The sequence below is a fragment of the Podarcis raffonei genome, chromosome 1, assembly GCF_027172205.1.
Source record: "Podarcis raffonei isolate rPodRaf1 chromosome 1, rPodRaf1.pri, whole genome shotgun sequence".
NCBI lineage: Eukaryota > Metazoa > Chordata > Lepidosauria > Squamata > Lacertidae > Podarcis > Podarcis raffonei.
The window spans coordinates 45,021,769-45,041,429 of NC_070602.1; the positions used below are offsets into that span (position 1 = coordinate 45,021,769).

The following is a 19,661-nucleotide window of genomic DNA, read 5'->3' on the forward strand; positions in this document are numbered from 1 at the left end:
CAGGAGAGAAAGATTGTTTGAAGGACAGACACCTCTTTTCAGAAAGGACAATGCAGGACAGAAGGGAGGAGCAACAAAAAGAGGAGTAAAGGAGACCCACACTAGAACAGCAACATGTTATTAAAGACAAATAGGCAAAGAAAGACAAACAAGCCTGAACTGGAAGACACACACAGGGTGCGAAGTGAGTAGCACTCCCAATGAATGCCCCAAACTAACCATGAAACCAATAGAGACAGAAAGGTTGGGGGGGGGGGGAGAGAGAGCCACGAGCCAAATTCTTCCTTTCCAAGCAGTAGGAGAGATTATAACCCACATGGACACCTCTGAAGCTCAACTGTGAATGGCCGTTTCTATACAGTACACACCTGCTCATCCATTGCTTCTCCATCACTGGGTTCATGTTCCACCAAGGCAAGGCCATCCAGCTCAAGTATTTGCAGGCTCAGGCTGTCCATAAGGTGCTGATTAAATTGATAACTTAACCAAAAAAAAGATAATGAACTCTTTAGGGAGAACAACTTAATTTCAGCAAAGAGTGTAATCTCTTAAGCAACCACAGCAGCATTTGAGAATGGTTACTACAACGCAAGTTTAAAATCAGATTAATTCCTACCAAACCCCTCACGTGCTGGTAGTTGGCACTGCTGCAAACACTGCCAAACACTCCTTGGTGAAGCCCACATAATGTCATTCTAGCACCAGGCAAAGACCTTATTCTTTTCCAAAGCCTTTTCATGTAAACCGTTTTCTTTCTGCAATGATCTTATGCTCATCTGTTTAGGTTATGGATCCAGCTAGTAAACAATGTATGCTTTACTGTGAATGTGCTGATTTCAACTGCTTTGTCCCTCCTTGCTAACACATAGGAGAAACACAATCCTGGGCTTAGCATGATGTCCAGACATGGTTTGCTTCGCTCCAAAGAAACCAAGAACACAAAGTCAAGATTAGTATGTTTATCATAAACTAACCATGGTTTACTGTGACACTGAACAAGGCCATTGAATTATTTCATTTAGGAATCCCAGCCACCACCATACAGCCGGGGTCACTCACCCAGACACATCCTAGACAGAAATAGCAGTAAGTATCTAACCTTCCTGCACTGAGGATGAAGTCCCTGAAGAACTGCTGGCATCCAGGGAAGGAGGGAGGTGGGCAAGGCCCTCGGATGCTCTGAGGGACAAGGAATCTCTCTTGCAGCCTTTTCAAGCGGCTCAGATTATCGGAACCCAGCATGTTAAGGACATCCTGGTCTGGGGTGTCTCCCCAACTTGTACCACCACCAACAGGACCTTTACACATCTATGGCATAGAGGAGGAAGCGGGGAGAAAAGAGGTCAAATTTGTGAGCTGTGCTAACTTTGACTCTGTGATCTGATTATGAATACAAGCAGTCTCTACAGCCCAAACCATAAACTGTTAGGTGGACGAACCTCAGACTAACTGAGGAAATTAGATTATGAATTAATTATGCGTTCAATGAACAAATATTTTCAACTATTAGATATGAACTGAAGAAAAGTTTTACTTGCAAAATATACTCTTTTTTTCATTATGGGAAGCGAGCGTTTCTTTACCTGAAGAAGCTGCTTCTGAAAGAGCCTGGCAAAATGGCTGTAGTTGCAAGCAGCAGAGAGGTGAGCCATCATGACCCTGTGAAACCAGAAACAAATTAATAGTGCTACAAAGAAAAATAAGGAAAAGATTATTCTCTATGCGGATATATAGAAGACAGCAAATGTCTGGGGGACTTAAATGTTTTAAAAGTAATTATGAAAATACTATTCTGAAAAAGTTTTATGTGAACTGAGAATTCTCCCCTTTGTGAAACTAAGTAGCTTTCTGTAGAATTAGTTTTTGTTGCTAAATTGGGTTGCTAAATGTTCATTACCAGTAATACTCTCTTGTAACTCTTGTCTTTCAGAATTAAATGCAACCTGTGTGTTGGCACTCAAAGACATTTGTATCTTCAACTTATCTTGGAATGTTTACCCCTCTTTTGGCGGGGGGGGGGGGGAGAAAGGGTGGTAATTAAATTACAGTCTTTGAGACCCCATTATATAAAAACAAATAAATAAATTTCTTATTTAGTGTAAGAACTAAAAAAAAAAATTAAACTGAGGTTTTGTTTTGTCCAAAGTAATGATTACAAGTTTATTAGGTAACATGGGTGTCATGGTCTTAGGACCAAATGCAAGTCAGTTTTGCAATGTGTCCCAGCATACCACTGGATCTAATCCATAATATTGAACCAAGTATACCATCAGAGGCAACTTCCAGCTGTTGCAAACTGTGCTTTAAAAACAATCCTCCCGATGGAACGTGGTGAACAACTGCTCAGTGGAGGACCAAACTAGACATCACCAACGAGCAGCACTCTTTACCAAGTCTTGTTAAATTTACGGACCAAAGATTCCTACCTGATCCTGTCTCCCAGACACTTCTCAAAGTCCCAGCCTGTTTTTTCACAGTTGTCTTCCCATTCACGCAGCAACTCATAGAAAATATCTCTATTGAGCAAGGCAAACATGTTAGCTTCAAAATCCAAAATCATAGTCATCAGATGTACTATCAGCATACAAAAATGGGGCCATGTTATTCTGCTTATGCACAAGCACCACAGTTCTGACAAAGCTTTGGGTGGAATTCAGTGTCGCATTAAGTTGACTGTTCTATCAGCACAAGCATTTTTGCTTGTCAAACAGAACCATCTTCCCTCTCCTCCTCCTGCCTGCTGTTCTAGGGGTCCCTCCCAAGCTGACTTAGGAAGGTCACTCGAAAGGGGGGGGGGTTGAGAGAGAGAGAGAGAGATAGGCAGGAAAGGATCCTTTGTGCAACCAGGACTGGCTTCTGCTAGCAGAAGAAATTAGTTGAATCTGTCCCGTTGACCATTCCTACAAGACGCATTTTCATTCCAAAGCCGACAATTGACAAATATCCCCCTAGTTAAAGAATAGTTCAAGAATAAAGACCAAAGAACCTAGCAAGCACACCTACAGCTGAACCCTAGATATGTCTACTCAGAAGTAAATCCCACTGAGTTCACTGAGGCTTAATCCCAGGCAAGTGGGTTTAGGCTTGCAGCCTTAAACTGCTATCTTAAAAGAAGAAGAAGAAAAAGAAGAAGAAGAAGAAGAAGAAGAAGAAGAAGAAGAAGAAGAAGAAGAAGAAGAAGAAGAAGAAGAATAGTAGTAATAGTAGTAGTAGTAGTAGTAGTTTGGATTTGATATTCCGTTTTATCACTACCTGAAGGTGTCTCAAAGTGGCTAACATTCTCCTTTCCCTTCCTCCCCCACAACAAACACTCTGTGAGGTGAGTGGGGCTGAGAGACTTCAAAGAAGTGTGACTGGCCCAAGGTCACCCAGCAGCTGCATGTGGAGGAGCGGAGACGCGAACCCAGTTCACCAGATTACGAGTCTACCACTCTTAACCACTACACCACACTGGCACAAATAGAAAGTAGAAAACTCCATTTAAATAAATTCAAACAACACATTATATGGAAAGTACTTTAAACAGAAGGTGGGCATAGGGAGAGCAGAGGAGGCCATATCTTCTACTACTTTTGACCTGAGAAAGCCAAATGAGTTTGCTCCAGCTGCAGGGAACCCCTGTCTTGCTAATTTCTGCATTTCTGAACTGCATTAATCAGCCTTGCATTTAACAATTTCCCAGGAATCCTGTGCAGGTGGGTAAGCTGGCCAACTTCCTCCACAGCTAGCATGGAAACCAAGTGGGCTAGACAGAGTACTCCAGATATTGTTCACTTGGTAGAAGGTGCATTTATTATTTTTTATTACTCTGTTTTTCTACGCTACTAGCTTCTTAGCAGACTAGTAAGAAATTCTGCCGATGAATATGCTTTGTGGGCTTATTCAAAATACTGACATTAACATGCAGACACTTGTTCCTGGTTTCATAAAACATTATTTATGAAGCTTGGGAGGAAATGTCCAAACCAGGCCTGTGGGTTTGGATAACTGATATAGAGTCTTGACAGCTACTCTATTTTCTGATGCATGTTCAATAAACTAAGACAACTGACAAATTGTACATTTTGACAAAATCCCATGATAAAAAACAGAGGATACCTTTGTTTCTTAAACACATGAAATGCCTTATCACTGGAAAAGTTAGACCGATTGTCAGTTTCTGGCTGAAAGGAAACTGACTGTATGCTTGAAGGCAGCAACAGGGAGACCTGTTCAATATACAAAATAATGTGTAAGTGTAATACATTCCTCCTAATTTAACATACTTTTCACCATAAACACAAACAAGGAGGTTGGAATTACAACTTGTTCTCTCTTCTGTCCATTGCTACAGCTTTAAAGTCCCATGATCTTAATGGTGTAACATGTACTAACTTGCCAGTTTGCAATAGATCAACATTTTCTAACCCACCAAATGCGAGTCAATCTCATTATCTCACTCTGTTTTTTGTTTTGGTCACAGTGCTAGATATAGTATTTTCACTCCTCACTTAGTTACAGCTGCAGAGGAAGCTTCTACATAATATATACCAAGAGAACTAATCTGTTTCTAGAAGAGGATGGAATACAGCAGATACCATAATAGTGAGAAGGACACTGAGTAAAAAACAGTTTCGGTAACTGTTGGGAGGACATTGGTTTCACATTGTTCTTCTAGAACATGCTTAGTTTTTACCTTTGCTGTGCTGTTTTCATAGACTGCCATAAGCCTTTCATGCAAGTCAGGGGAAAAGGATGTGATCCTGTCATTCTCAGCCAAGAGCTTCAGTGTTCCTTTCTCTAAATGTGATATAATTCTGCCAAGAAAAACAACAAAAAGAGGAAGAACACTCCACCATAGTATTTAGATTTGATCTTTCAGTTAAAGCCTATTCCACCGGATTCCTAATCTCTAATCCCCATTGATAAAAGCCAACGTATATACTAAATTCAAGTCATTAGAGAAAGAAGTTCTCAGATTTCTTTTAGTTTTGATGGCACTAGAAGCAAAAACACCATCTCCAAACACAACAGAAAATACCCTTCTACAGAAGTAGGGCAGCTATTCAACTGGAACTATCTGTCAATTAATAGATGACAGAACCCAAATTTTCAAACTTAAGGATATGTTAACAGTATGCAATGTGATGCAAGATCTTCCAACTTATGATAGCAATAAACCAAGCACTTGAAAGTGCAAGTATATGTACACTGATGAGAACAACCTAAGCCATTCAACTTACTGAAACTGATAATCCAAGACTTTCACAGCAAAATAAACACAGTTGTGTACACTTCGAAAGTGTTGCCTCTCTACTGCATCTGTAAACAAAACAAAACAAAAATTTAAATCATCAGACAGAAAGCTGCAAGTAATCCCTGTGGTGGAAGGACTGGTTCTCTGCAATAACTCCCCCCCCACCCAAAAAAACCCACAGGCAGATCAGCCACTGGTCACCAACAGATCACAAAATCCCTACCTTTATTCTCATTCATCTCAAATACCAGAAGAATGTCAAACATCAATTAGGTTGTGTCAATTTATCAACCTGTTTTGGGGAGCAGTATCATAAAATTAAAGACTGCCCCAAACAATAAAATGTGTCAAAAGTACATTATTCTTTATTCAAAGCTCAAGCTGAACTTTGAGTATTTTTTTTGGCGGGGGTGTGTGTGTGCACACACATAATCCACATTTTCATGAAGATACTTATAGATTTCCACTGTCTATGCACATATCTCAAGGGAGGAGCAGCTTCTTTCTTTCTTTTTTGAAACATTAACAGCAAGAATTCCCGGCAGCAGGATCAAATACTGTAGTTTTACTACATTTCTGGATGTAAATTATCCACAGACCCTGCAGTTTTACAGAGTAACCAAGGGGAGGGGGTAGTACCACTTAAGTGCACAATCATGATTGTTTATATGTTAGTTGCAGTGCGAATATTAAGATGAGAGGGGGGAGGGGAGGGTAATGCCAGCATTACATGAGTGGAAGAGTACCATATAGCATTGTATATAATTGTCTATGATTGTGTATTTTAAGATGATATGGGAAGAGGGTTACAAAATTGTATACTTTAGAACAATGGGGCAAATTTGTTCAGTACTGGAAGCATAAGAATAAATACCAAAATATAAGGGTAAAGTAGTCCTAGACATTACAGTATGATAATGTCTATGTGCATGTAGCTTGCATGATTTTAACCATACATATATACTCTAATCTAATGCACACCTAAATTTCAGAACCTGGAAACAAAACAAAAAAAAGTATTTGCTGGCGAATGTAAATGTGCCACTGAATCTAATGTTCACCTTAATTTTCGCAACATAATTTGGCCAAAAAAGGTGAGCATTAGATTTGAGTAAATATGGTAGTTGAAATCCCACAAGTGAAATGTAGAGCCAGTACACTGAGAGGGCCTTGCTTCCCAAGCAAGGCAGAGATATTTGAAGCTCTTTTTGCACCAGGAAAATACAGCACTAAAACAGTTTTTATGCTCTCTGTGCACTAGGTTTGGCATGCTCCTGTGAGATCTCGCAGGAACTTGGAAAAAGCACCCTGGGGCTTCTGGAGGCGGCACAAGGAGAGGGCCTTGCTGGGGAGCAAGGCAGAGCACTGGGGAAACCCAGAGCAAAAAGAGCTCACTGCTTTGCTGGAGTGGGACAAGGCCCTCTCCAAACACTGGTTCCAGATGCTCGAAAAGGGCCAGTTTCAAAGACATGAGTATACGGGTTTCTGCGTATACAGGAAACCCTTGGAACCAAATCCCTGCATAAGACGTGACCTTACCATATATATAAAAAAGGATATAAACGGAAACCTCACAATTTTATTTGATTTATATGCACATAAAGTACGCGGGTGGCGCTGTGGGTAAAACCTCAGTGCCTAGGACTTGCTGATCGCAAGGTCGGCGGTTCGAATCCCCGCGGCGGGGTGAGCTCCTGTCGTTCGGTCCCAGCTCCTGCCCACCTAGCAGTTCGAAAGCACCCCTAAGTGCAAGTAGATAAATAGGTACCGCTTTATAGCGGGAAAGTAAACGGCGTTTCCGTGTGCGGCACTGGTGCTGGCTCACCAGATGCCGCTTAGTCATGCTGGCCACGTGACCCGGAAGTGTCTCCGGACAGCGCTGACTCCCGGCCTCTTGAGCGAGATGAGCACGCAACCCTAGAGTCGGACACAACTGGCCCGTACGGGCAGGGGTACCTTTACCTTTACCTTTAAAGTACTGTATACAGTGATCCATATGTGATGCACTGAATTATTATATCCTTAATTTTGAGCCGCTGGTACTCTGGAATTTCTATTACATTTTTTAATTTGTTTTACATTTAAAATTCATTAAATGAATAAATCTATTTAATGTGCACCCTCCTCTAACTCTGTTTAGCCGGTGGTACAATCTATATTCTGTTAACAGCTAAGAATCTTTATCCAATCTAAGTCTCAACCTTTATACTCTCCATTGAAACTCAGGTCATTCTCTCCATCTTCTAAAGAGGAAGTTCCCTTGGATGTTAGCAGCTGGAACACAAAAAAGATCTCCAAGAAGATATTTGGCACAAGGTTTTCTGCAAAGAAAGTAAAGGAACAGAGGAAAACATGCAAAAGGACCTTTGATTTGTACTTGTACCCTGAATGATAGGATTAATCACATTAATTTTAAAACCTGAACTATATAAGATGCATTTTTAAAGGAAGATAAAAATATCTACAACTAAAAAAACATGATCTGGATGTAAGCAAAAAAGTGCTTAAATACATAGGATTTTTTTAAAAAAGGAAATAGAATTCATTGCTTTCCTTTGTACAACTTCCAAACCATTAAAATTATTTATCAGTGTTGGAAATTTTGTCAGGAATTCTATGAAAGGTCAAAAATTGCCATTTGTCATACAATAGGAAAATCCAAGCCATGATATATTTGCGAAGTCAAGGCTCATTTAAAATTTCATTACTACTAAAAAAATTAATTTGAGGACATTTCTATGGGTTGCCATTCTTAGCATCCTCCCAAATCAATATGAACTGAAAAGCATCCACTGCCATTTCTTCACCTGCTATGCAAAATGAATAAAGTTGAGCCAGCTGTTCCAGCTGTTTCCTGCAGGAAACCTTGTTAACGTCGGCAGAGGTTACCAACTGGTTTTCAGAGGGAAGGCTTGCATTCTGACCGACATTAGGTTTCATTGGTATGCCAGAATCCAGAGATAATCCTGTTGGTGAAGATGTGGGATGCAGCAACTTGGACCTGCAATTCAAAAGTATGAAATAAGAGCGGTAAGAGAAGACTGAAAAACTGCTACTCTATTGTAGTATCCAGTGGGATTCTTAAAAACGCTCACCAATTCATTAAGAAAGCAATTTCTTCACTGAAACATAAAATGTTTCACAAATGCAATTTGCGGCATGTTAAAACAGTTAAAGATCCTTCAGCATTATGGATCACATTCTAATCTTAACACAGCACTTGTAAGATTGAAGGATATCAAGAATTAAATCATATTGACATGTGATTCTAGGAACACTGTTTGGCTTTAGCATAGGGTTTCTGAGCTAGTGAACCATGTTGCTGCAGAATATGACGGAGAAAGCAACCATTTTTAATACAGTGGTACCTCAGGTTACATACGCTTCAGGTTACAGACTCTACTAACCCAGAAATAGTACCTCGGGTTAAGAACTTTGCTTCAGGATGAGAATAGAAATCGCGCGGCGGCAGCGGGAGGCCCCATTAGCTAAAATGGTGCTTCAGGTTAAGAACAGTTTCAGGTTAAGAACGGACCTCCAGGCTGTATTCAAATTACAGCCCCTAGAAATATTACTTGTTTGTTCATTCATTCTTTATACCACATAGCTATGCAGTGTGCAAAAGCAAATCAATACAGAAAGCATAATAAAATGGGGCATGTTCACAAAAAGACAATATGGGCCATTCAGCTCTACTTCTCTAAGGCAATGTAAATCAACCTTTCTAACATCACAGATGCTTCCCTTCACTAAGCACCCCATTACAGATTTCATAACGTACCGTTCCTTCTTCAGCATCTCTCTCTCCTCCTGAAGGCTACCCGAACTGGAAGACAGGGTCACTTCTTGAGAAATAGCAAGGGCTTCAGGACTTGTTCCGGACTGAGACTGAAAAGTTTGAGACTGGCCAACAGGAGTGGAGGTGAAGCACATCTTGGGCTTGGAGAAGGTTCGCTCAGCACTCACTGGAGTAGGGTTGATTCTTCTCGACGGTTTGGCTTTGCTGAAATGGGAAGTAAAACTGGATCAAGAGGATGAAAACACAACAGTATATTATCCCTCTGCTCCAATCAACTGTGCGGAAGCCAGCTGATGACACATACTACTATGGTCCTGGATTCACTAACCAAGGGCTCATCCAGACTTCCTTTTGCGCTGCATTTCCAGGCATAGGTCTAGGCTTTAAAGCTCCGTGCCCAAGAAGTGTTTTTTGTTTATTTGTTCCAGCGCTTTCCTCAGGAAAACCCAGGTTTTAATGCTGGATCAAAGCAAACAACAGTGGAGCTTTCCAGAGATTGTCGTTTCCTCCTATTCAGCGGTAAAATGCAGGTTTTCGCAGGGAAACCGCCTAGACAAAAAAAACAACGAACAGCACTCAAGGCACAGAGCTTTAAAGCATAGACTTGTGCCTAGAGAGAGTAGCACAAATGGAAGTCTGAAGTGAGAAATCAAAGTATAAAACATGTAGTTTTACTAAGAAATAGTTCTGCTCCTTGTCCAACAGCAGGTTAAAAAAGAGAGAAGCTGCTACCACAAGCTGCTATCTTTCAGCCACAATATCTCTAGATATTGTCTGAGGTATTAAAATATCACAGAATACCTTGGCCAGAGTTCAGGCTTAAGAGTAATCAAGCAAACATATATCAACTTTAAGCATGCTTACTTAGAGCAAAGCTAGCTTCAGAATCTCAAGACAAGGGAGGAGAACGGGACTTAAACGATGGCATTTGGAAGGTGGCTGGCAAACAGAAGCCAAGGAGTGAAAAGGGGCATTCTAGGCCCCAGCACTGGGAGAGAGGAGCACTGGGCTAGTGCTCCCCTCCAGAGCAAACCAGAGAGACAGGAGCTGTCCACCTAGTGGGGTGGAACAGCATCAAAAGCTTCCCAGCTGGGGTGTCACGGCTGCTTACTGAGAGGAGAGAGGCCGTGGCAAGGTCAGGGCTGTGCATCCCTGTGCACCAGTGGATGCTCAGGATTGGCTCCATTAGTATGCCAGCACAGCCCTGAACTCATTGCCACCTCCTCCCCCAGAGTAAACAGCAGCAATGTTGGTGTCAAGAGGCTTACTGCTGTGGCTCTGCCCTCTGCCCACCTGGCAAGCTGCTCCTGCTCTGGGAGGGGCCATTTTTAGAAGTAGTACCTGTCTCCCATTTACTGATACAGAATAAGTAAAGGTAAAGGGACCCCTGACCATTAGGTCCAGTTGTGGCCGAATCTGGGGTTGCGGCGCTCATCTCGCTTTATTGGCCTAGGGAGCCGGTGTACAGCTTCCAGGTCATGTGGCCAGAATGACTAAGCCACTTCTGGCGAACCAGAGCAGCACACGGAAACACCGTTTACCTTCCTGCTGGAGCAGTACCTATTTATCTACTTGCACTTTGACGTGCTTTCAAACTGCTAGGTGGGCAGGAGCAGGGACTGAGCAACGGGAGCTCACCCCGTCGCAGGGATTTGAACCACCGACCTTCTGATTGGCAAGTCCTAGGCTCTGTGGATTAACTCACAGCGCCACCTGCGTCCCATCTCTGACAGAATAGTAAGCTGTAAAACTACTCTCTCAATAGATACCAGTGGGAATTGAGAAAGCTTTGCATTGAGACTTACTTTGCCATTCCAGCGGCACACATGAGTGGAAATTCCTCCAAGTCATTTAGGTTAAGCTGGTCGGGTGGGGAACTTGTAGAGACAGGGCTCACTTCATCTTGTTTCCTGTGCCTCAATGAACCCAGTGATGGACTGTCACCTTTTACTTCTTCATTCAAGCCTCTGCCCGCGTCTTGTGCCACTGGCCGGCCAGAGGCACTTGCAGAGCCGCTGCCTTTTCTTCTGCCCCTCCTTGCTGGGGTAGCAACAAGGAAACTCCCTAAACTTATTTTCTGAGCAGAGCGCCTCTCATTGCGAGAAAATATGGGGCTTGAACCAAAACTCGTGCTGGTGCCAGAATCCGTATTTAGGCATTCGCTGAATGAACCCAATAAGCTTGATCCCGTAATGACAGAAGATCCATGCGATTCCAAGGCAGAATTGCCGGCGATGGGAGTTGAATCAAAGAAAAGCTGCCCTCGACTACTGCCAGACCCTGCGATGCTACGAGACCTCCTTTCGGACCCCAGCCTTTGATTCCTGTAACTAGAAGAACTTCCCAGGAGCTTGGAGTTTGGTGCTTTAGCAGGAGTAGGTGGTCCATTGGTCAGTATCCGACTAGTCTGTTCCCTTAAATAATTCAGCAAAAAAGGCACAAAGTCTTTCTGAAGCAAGTTCAGGAGGGATAGCTTGGGGTGGACTTGGTTTTCCTACACACACAAACAAAACAAAACAAACCATGGTTAATATAAACTTGATTTAAAAAGAAACAGAGGAAAAGAGGATATAAAGTAACTGATATTTTGCCATTTTTATAAGAATAAGGCGGTTATGAACATATAAAGCAAAGTGAACCAATCTGAAAAGACTAACTCCATTCAAAGGATATAAAACCAGGAAGCAAACATTCTTCACAACTGATTAAAGCAGGGAACTTAATTTTTCTCACACATGATTTACTACTGTACTTACTAAGTTTCACCATTGTTGTAGCCAGGGACTTTATATAGTCATTTAGCTATATAAAGGTAGACATTCGTCCCTAAAGCTTGGAAATTTTAGTATGATCCTAAGCACATTTACCCAAAAGACCTAATAATGAATCAAATGGGATTACTCCCTAGGCTGTGGGATTAGAATGCAACTTTAATGCAGTAGCATACTACTCAAAGTGGATGTTGATCCACAAAACATTGGCTGCCAGTCCAGTGACTCCACCACAGCCCATGTTGGGTGCTACACTTCAGGGACCAAATATGGTACTGGGCCCTGGCACACTGGGGGGAAATTGGTAGTCCACATCAGATAGTTTTAGAGTAACAGTTGTAGTACATTGCACAAAGTGAGAAATATCACTAAGCAGGAGGTACATTGCCCTCTAGTGTTCCTTAGCAATATTGCTTCCATGCTGAACTGGTGATAGAAGATATACGGGCCTCATTTAGACATAATGTTGAATCATGATTTAGCATTACAAGAACCCTTGTAACTTATCCACCTACCATTCCAGCATGACTGAAAAAATAAGCTTGGAAACATTTATTTCTGTTTTAGACTAACTGCATCTTGTCACATCAAGCAAATCTAAACAAACAGTTGTTCATCTCAACTACTGTTTGTTTAAAAAATGCCAACTTCAAAGCATAATTTATAAAGCTGATTTGTTTCAACAAACCATAGTAAAGATTTGCAACAGTATAGGGTTTGAACAACACTCTCCCTATATGAACTGACCCAGACCCTGTGCTCATTATCGTGTGACTTCTCCAAGAAAGGTCTGGAGGGTGGTAACACGAGACCAGGACTTTTCTGTGTTGGCTACCCACTTGTGGAATGCTCTCCCCAAGAAGACTTGCCTGGCACCTTCATAGCATATCCCTAGGCAGCAGGCAAAAACATTTAACTTCTCCCAGGCCTTTGGCTAATTAAGCAACCTACAGCCTTTTATACTGGGGAGTATTGTTTTTGTTTGTTAGTATGTAATAAACAACAACAACAGCACTACAATGGAAACATAAGCTTCCAGTCTCCTCACAATGGAACAGGAGGTGGGGTGAGAACACATGAACCCAATACTCTCTGTAGCTCATTTTTCTAACATTATGCCATAACATTTAGCATTACCTTTGAACTCAACCACTGAACCACGATTCTAGCAATTTTCATGCAATGCTTTTTTTATATATCTTGATCATATGATGTGACCATTAGGTGCAATAACTAGAGCTTCCCCATCAACTACTGGTTAGCATCTTTGCTTTGTCAGGGGGAGTGTATTTTTCATTTTATTGAACCAAGACAGAAGAAGTGGCTAGTTCCCATCTTCCAGCCATACACCAAAGGTTGTGAGTGAGAACATTTTCACAAGTAACACAAAAAGTTTTAATGTGAAATTCATCGTTATGAATGCAGAGCACAGAAAACAGAAAAGAACCACTTTGAAATCAGGTATGCACAAGTTAGCATATGAAAACAAATACAAAAATATATTCAAACACTACTGACCCATTTCACACTAACAGGCTGTGGCATTCATCAGACATAAAATTAAGTGATTTAGACTTCAATCCTATGCATGCTTAGATAGAAGCCCCAATGAACTAAAAGGAACTTATTTCTGAATAGATCTACACAGAACTGGCTTGCTAATCACCTAGGAATCCCTAGCCCTATACAAGATACTAGAGGGAGGGAGGATATAGTATGTGGAATCTGTTGCTTTAGACAGCTTCATGCACACTCTGAACCCTGATCGCTCGTTTCCCAGATGGTTATCCAACACCGTGCTTCCGGTAGACCAAAGACTGAAACTTTTCGATGAAGTATAAGCCTGCTCTCCTGTGTGCAAGTCCCCCCTCCACGATATTTTGTGCATCCACACCGCTTTGAAAATTATGGTCGTTCACACATGTGCAGAAGAGAGGCGTCAATGTGATTTCGACTACGGCTGAAATCCTGTGCACGGTTATTTGCAACTTCCAACGAATTCCGTAGGTCTTGTTTCTGAATCATTAAAGCTGCATATGGGATGGGCTCGTAAGGGCGCACAGCAACTCAGTCCCACCAACTCCACAGCAGGGCTCTCAGGTTCAGGGAAGGGCTGCCTCAGGGGGCACATATATACACCTGGGCTCCCGAAGAGCTACCGCAAGAGCCCTTCAGGAGCTCACACAGCGCAGGCCTGAATGCTGCAGCTGCCCACTTAGCATCCCGCCAGAGGAGGAAACCTCAAGTTGTCGACCTATTTTTTTCCCTCCCGCCTCCCTTTCGGGGCGCAGAGTTTTGAAGGCCGGCATCAACTCCGTTTTCCCGGAAACTTCCCGCTCGAACCGAGGGCGGGGTGAAGAAAGGGCGGCGCTGCGCGTTTTACCTCCACGGCGCAGGGGCTCTGGCTCGCCTTCAGCCACCGCACGACAGCGCTGGCTGCCACCTCGTCCTGCAGCAACAGCTCCAAAACAGCCGCCATGCCCACCTCTCCTCCTCCTCTAGCACTACCGCGCGGGCGAGCCTCCGGGGCGGGCGCGCAAGGAGCGTGGGCGCCACCCCTCGCCGCCGTCCCAAAAGCCGCCAAAAAGCCCTAAAAAAAAAGGATCAGCAAAAAAAAAACAACCCCACACGGGGGGCGTGTTCTAATTCCCTTCTAACTCCGGGTTAGAGCGCAGCACGTGGAGGATGGGTGGGGAAAGAGAGAGGAGGCGGGCGGGCGGGCGCCCTGATAGAACGCCAGGCGCGGGGGCCGCCAGGGAGAGCCAGCGCGCGCCCCACCCCGGACGCTCGCGGCCACCGCCGTCCCTCCCTCCCAGGGAAGGCGGGATTAGAGCAAGCGCCCGGGCAGCAAGAAGCGCGCGCGCGCGCCGGCCCTGCCCTGGATCCCTCAGAACCGCCAGTCTCTGGGAAAGTGGGCGTGGCTTCAGAACTCTCAGGCAGCCGCGGCCGCCGCCCGGCAAGGCTTCCCATTGGGAGGCGCGAAGGATTTAGTGGGCGGGGATTGGCGCAAATGTAAGCAGGGCGGGCTGAGAGGAGGAGCCGCCGCCGAGGAGCAGCGGCACCAGCAGCGTTTCCTCTCCCCCCCTCCCCTCCCGTGTCAACAAGCGGGGCGCCTGCGCCGGGGGTTTGCGCGTCTTTTCCTCTCATGCGCGGTATTTGCTTCCCGAGTCGGGCCCGGGGTTTGGCCTAGAGCCGGCGGCGGGCAGAGGGCGCAGCGCGATCGGGCGCAGCGCTCCGGCCGCAGCGGCTCCCGCCGGGCGATCGATCGGTCGGTCCGCTGGCTCAGGATGGCGGACGACTCGCCGAAGCGGCGCAAGGCCAACTTCAACGAGGCGGAGACGGAGGTGCTGATCGAGCAGGTGCTGAAGCACGAGCAGGTGCTGTTCGCGGCGGGGCCCGGCCGGGCATCCCCGGGGCAGAAGCGCAAAGTGTGGGAGCTGATCCGGCACAAGGTGAACCCGGTGGCCGCCTGCCCGCGCGAGGTGGAGGACCTGAAGAAGCGCTGGCGGGACCTCAAGCGCCGCGACCGGAGCAAGCTCTGCCGCGTCACCCAGGGGCCCGTCCCGCACCCGGCCTCGCTCGGCCTCCTCATGGCCGCCGAGGACATCTCGCCCCCAGACCACCTCCGATCCTACGCCCCGGGGATGGCCGCCGCCGCCAGCGAGGCGCTGCCCATCGTCGGCGGCATCGACACGCTCGACTTGCCCGGAGCTGCCGCCGCCGCCGCTTCGGTGGCGGAGATCGGTGAGTAGGGAAAAGAGGGAGGCGGGTAGCAGGAAGCCCCTTTCTCTGCTGCGATCCTGGGACTTCCACCTTGGCCGGCGCCTGCCTTTCCCGCCTGCGCAGGTCGGGGGCTCCTTCTCTCACAGCTGGTGCCTCGTGTATGGGCTGCCCTTCTCACCCCACAAATCCTCAAAGCGGGGCGAGGGACCGCTCCCGTCCTCTCCCCGCTACAGAGCTTTCCCTGCTGTGCCTTTTCTCTGTCCTCACAGCTTTTGGAACAGTTGCAGATGCTCAGGATCGCTCGCCATATCCCATCCCCGCTTTCCCCATTGACTGGGATTGCGCCATAAAAAGTATCAGAAAGCTTGCCCCGAGGATAGGTTTTGGAGTCCAAGAGTCGACACGACAAGTGGGCCTTTCTGTTGTGAAGGATGCTTTCACAACGGGACAAGCGAATTATATGCTAAAGTTAGTGAGTCACTTGTGAACACAAGTTATCAAACTCAGTCTCCTCTACACTTACAGGCAGGGGTGCTCTGTCTCGGAAGTTTCACACTGGAGTCTTTTGTAGTCCTACTCTAGAGATGCTGGGGACTGAACCTTATCTATTTTTTGGCATATATTATATATTGCCCTTTTAACATTTTGCATGCATACCATGTGCTCTGCAGTCACCCTTCTTATGTTTTAATGTTAATCTGGAGGAGAAGGTGGAAGCAAGTCCATTTTAATTCAGTCTCCACTGTAGCTGAAATAAACATTGCATTGTTTCAAAGGCTAGGAAAGTAAAAAAGCAATTTGCATATTACTTATGAAAAATAGGCATTCGGCCTATTAAAGTGCTTGCCTATTTGTTTTTCCAACTTTTCATTCCAAGCACAGTCTTCTAATACTCTTCACTTTTTTTGCGAATGTTATTTGCTATTAGGTACTAAGAACTTCAATCTATGGGCATGTCTACATGCAATATGTCTAGTTTGCAGCTTCAGTTCAGAATTTGAAATGCCTGCAGCAGTATACAAAACACAGCGTTTTTCGCCACCTTCCCCGTTATAGATTGTCAGTCATTTATACTTAATCAATATGATGACCAGCAAGGAGTATTGGATAGGTGCTGAGCATCTTTTGTCCGTCCGTCCCCGCCACCCACATTTGTATCCCCCCTCTCCTCCCAACTGCTCAGGATAGCACACATAGGGTGGTCAGATTTGAAATGATTTCACCAATTGTTGTCCTACTCTTTGTTTCCTACATGATGCTAGCAAGGCATTCTGCTCAAAAAGCTTCTTCATCCCATTGAGAGTTTTGCTTCTCTGACACAATTGTGCATATATTTCTTTTTAAAAGGTGGGAAACTGTCTAATAATAACTGGGCACAATCTTAATCACAGACCAAGGCATGATATATAATTTAGCTCAGGGATGAGGAACCTTTTTGACCCTGTGGGCCAACTTTGACAGGTGGGTTGTCCCACCCAAGGGATTGCACAAGGCTTCCAGAGTGCCCAGCAGCCTGGTTCTTGGGAACTGCACCACAAACGGCTTAGCCAGCCCTATGTTAGCACTTCAGAAGCAAGTACCAAACACAAAGCTGGCAAAGCTGCTTTCTGCAGGGATTGGCTATGGGATCAAGTGCCACATGGGAAAACATAGCTAGTGGTACTGTTGAATATCACTCTCTCTTAAAAAATTATTAGAAGTGGTTTTTAAGTCCTTGAGCAGAACGGATGTCTTGTGCAACTTTTCTTCCTCACTGCTGTTGAAAATTGGGGAGGGGGCTCCAGCACAGATGGGGGTGCAAGGGGCAAGAGCTATCGCAATGGCAGGTGTCACCTAATTAGCAGACATGTTTCATGTATATCTTAATCGCCAGCTGAAGCTAAAAACTCAATAAAAACTCTGTAGTCTAGAGATAAATTTAGGCAACATTTTATGTGGTTATGATAGGCTGGTAGCCAGAAGCTGAATCCCCAAAGAGAGTGAAGTCTAACCTCTTTTCTCCCCCTCCTCTATTACCTTTTTAGGTTTTACAGATGATCCAGGCCCATCCCACCAGCCATGTGTGGAGAAGATGAATCTAAAAGAAGAAATAGTAGTCAAAGTCGTGGAGCCAGAAGAAAGTTCAGAGGACATGTCTGTAGTTCCTCCTAGCCAGGAGCCACTCCCTTTTTTGGGGTTGCCAAATGGAGGCCCCTGTGGAAAAGTAAAAGCCAAAACAAAAACTCAGCCCCAGATAGACCCCAGTGAAATTACAGAAGAGGATCTCCTGCAGATCCAGCAGAACCAGCTCCACATCATCCAGTCTGGCTTTGATACAATCAACCATAATCTCCGGCTGCTGCAGCAAGGCATGCAAGATCTCAACAACAGCCTCAGCATGGCAGCACATACTTTAGTGGCGATTAAAAATGTCTACGTGAAAAACAATGCTGGCCCAACCACCTTTGCTACGGTTGCTACTCAGACCACCTCGGGGTACTTGAGCCCGGGGTCCCCACTGGTGGAGGACAGAGTCAGAGCACCAATGGCTGGAAGCAGTAGCAGAAGCAGCAGCTGCAGCTCCAGCTCCATGTCGCAAGAGCCAGGCCCTTCAGAATTCCCCAGGCCCCCCCACAGAACCATTAAGAAGGAGCATCCAAATGGCTGTTACTATTTCTGTTTTGCAGATGTGTAAGACTTGAATACGACGTTTCTTGAGAAGGGGCTGTTTTGTACCCCACTCAAGAATGCGTCGTCATCACAGAGCGGGCTTGCCTTGCCTCCGTCTACACTGCTAAATCTGTAAGAGCTCCACCGCCACCAGTTGGGGAAACGTTACATTGTAGGAGGCATAATGCTAACTGTTTTTACATTGATTTATTATGGGCTTGTATTTTAATTGTTGTCGGCAACTCTGGGCAATGTGAGTGCATTGGAAGGGTGGGGTATAATTTTTTAAAAAATAACTACAGCTCTTAGAGCCCAGTCCTATCTAGGCCTACTCAGGACTAGTGCCCAGTGCGTAGGATTGCAACATTAGTAGTTATCCAGTAGGTTCTGCAGCTGGTTGATACGTCTTACATTGCATCTCCCCTGCTTTCTTTGCCAGTGGAGGAAGAGGAAATCTTGACTCATCTAGATCTTCCTGGTATTAATTTCACCTTTTAAAACAAAGCAGTATGAAAAGGGAGCAGCAAATTTAGTATCTGGGACAGAATTGATCATACATTCTGTTTTTATTTTTTAGCCAACCTAACTGCAGATTAGTGAGAATTTAGTACTTGATTGTACTTTGTTAAAAAACAAAGAAAAGCTGCCTAATACTACTACTACTGTAAGGAGCACATGGAGTTTATCTGTTGTGGGATTGGGAATGAATGTGGGTGCTGAGCCACAAGCAAAGTGCTTTAAATTTTCCTTGCTCGTCATTCTTCGTTGCTCATGTCCAGCTCCTCAAAATGCATCTTCCCTGCTGACAACATGCAGTCGTGGGGAGGCTGCCTTATGTTGCATAATTAAAGAAAATTTTCCAAAAAAGAAAGAAAGAATCCGAGTGCTGAATGTGCTTGATACTCATCAGCAGAGTGAATCTGCTCCCTGTGAGGGTATGTTTGGTACTTAGGTGCTGCAAAACACATTATTGGACCCCTGTTTTGGATGTAGTTTGAAATAATGATTCAGCAGTGCCTGATTGATCAGCAGCAAGCCTCCATCTCACACCCTCCACTGGATTATTTTATTAGTTCTGATCTGGGATTACTCGTTAGTTTAATGTATGCGTGGTATCATAAAGCATGGTTTGAGCCTGTAAAGAAAACATTAGCATTCCCCGTTCAGATAACTCGGGTTACATACGCTTCAGGTAACAGACTCCGCTAACCCAGAAATAGTGCTTCAGGTTAAGAACTTTGCTTCAGGATGAGAACAGAAATCGTGTGGTGGCGGTGCAGCAGCAGCAGGAGGCCCCATTAGCTAAAGTGGTGCTTCAGGTTAAGAACAGTTTCAGGTTAAGAACGGACCTTCAGAATGAATTAAGTACTTAACCTGAGGTACCACTGTACTTCCCCTCCAGGCTGTGCCAGAGGGAGTGCTGAGCTGTAGCCCACAGCTTATTCTGTTTTACTTTGGATATATTTGAAATTGTAAGTGGAGG

At 44.7% G+C, this 19,661-nt stretch overlaps 2 protein-coding genes across 4 annotated transcripts in view; one reads left to right on the top strand and one right to left on the bottom strand.

Moving 5' to 3' along the window:
- CDAN1 (codanin 1) overlaps positions 1-14,532 on the bottom strand; it is a 29,730-nt gene extending 15,198 nt beyond the window's left edge. For all 3 annotated transcript variants that reach the window (XR_008329835.1, XR_008329834.1, XM_053383857.1), the window contains exons 1-12: positions 14,190-14,532; positions 10,841-11,529; positions 9,018-9,239; positions 8,044-8,237; positions 7,438-7,557; positions 5,223-5,301; positions 4,676-4,796; positions 4,099-4,208; positions 2,427-2,516; positions 1,584-1,659; positions 1,100-1,308; positions 369-480 (exon numbers count right to left, since the gene is read on the bottom strand). Coding sequence is in view for 1 of the 3 variants with exons in the window: in XM_053383857.1 (XP_053239832.1) it covers positions 369-480; positions 1,100-1,308; positions 1,584-1,659; positions 2,427-2,516; positions 4,099-4,208; positions 4,676-4,796; positions 5,223-5,301; positions 7,438-7,557; positions 8,044-8,237; positions 9,018-9,239; positions 10,841-11,529; positions 14,190-14,285 (2,118 nt within the window). In the remaining 2 variants the exon portion in view is untranslated. The remainder of the gene's footprint in view (positions 1-368; positions 481-1,099; positions 1,309-1,583; positions 1,660-2,426; positions 2,517-4,098; positions 4,209-4,675; positions 4,797-5,222; positions 5,302-7,437; positions 7,558-8,043; positions 8,238-9,017; positions 9,240-10,840; positions 11,530-14,189) is intronic.
- A 12-nt stretch (positions 14,533-14,544) lies between these two features.
- On the top strand, positions 14,545-18,798 carry LOC128411510 (myb-related transcription factor, partner of profilin-like). Its single transcript, XM_053383878.1, has 2 exons — positions 14,545-15,550; positions 17,554-18,798. Exons 1-2 carry the CDS (start codon positions 15,094-15,096, stop codon positions 18,201-18,203), a joined length of 1,107 nt encoding a protein of 368 aa, XP_053239853.1. The 5' UTR covers positions 14,545-15,093; the 3' UTR covers positions 18,204-18,798.
- The last annotated feature ends 863 nt before the right edge of the window (positions 18,799-19,661 follow it).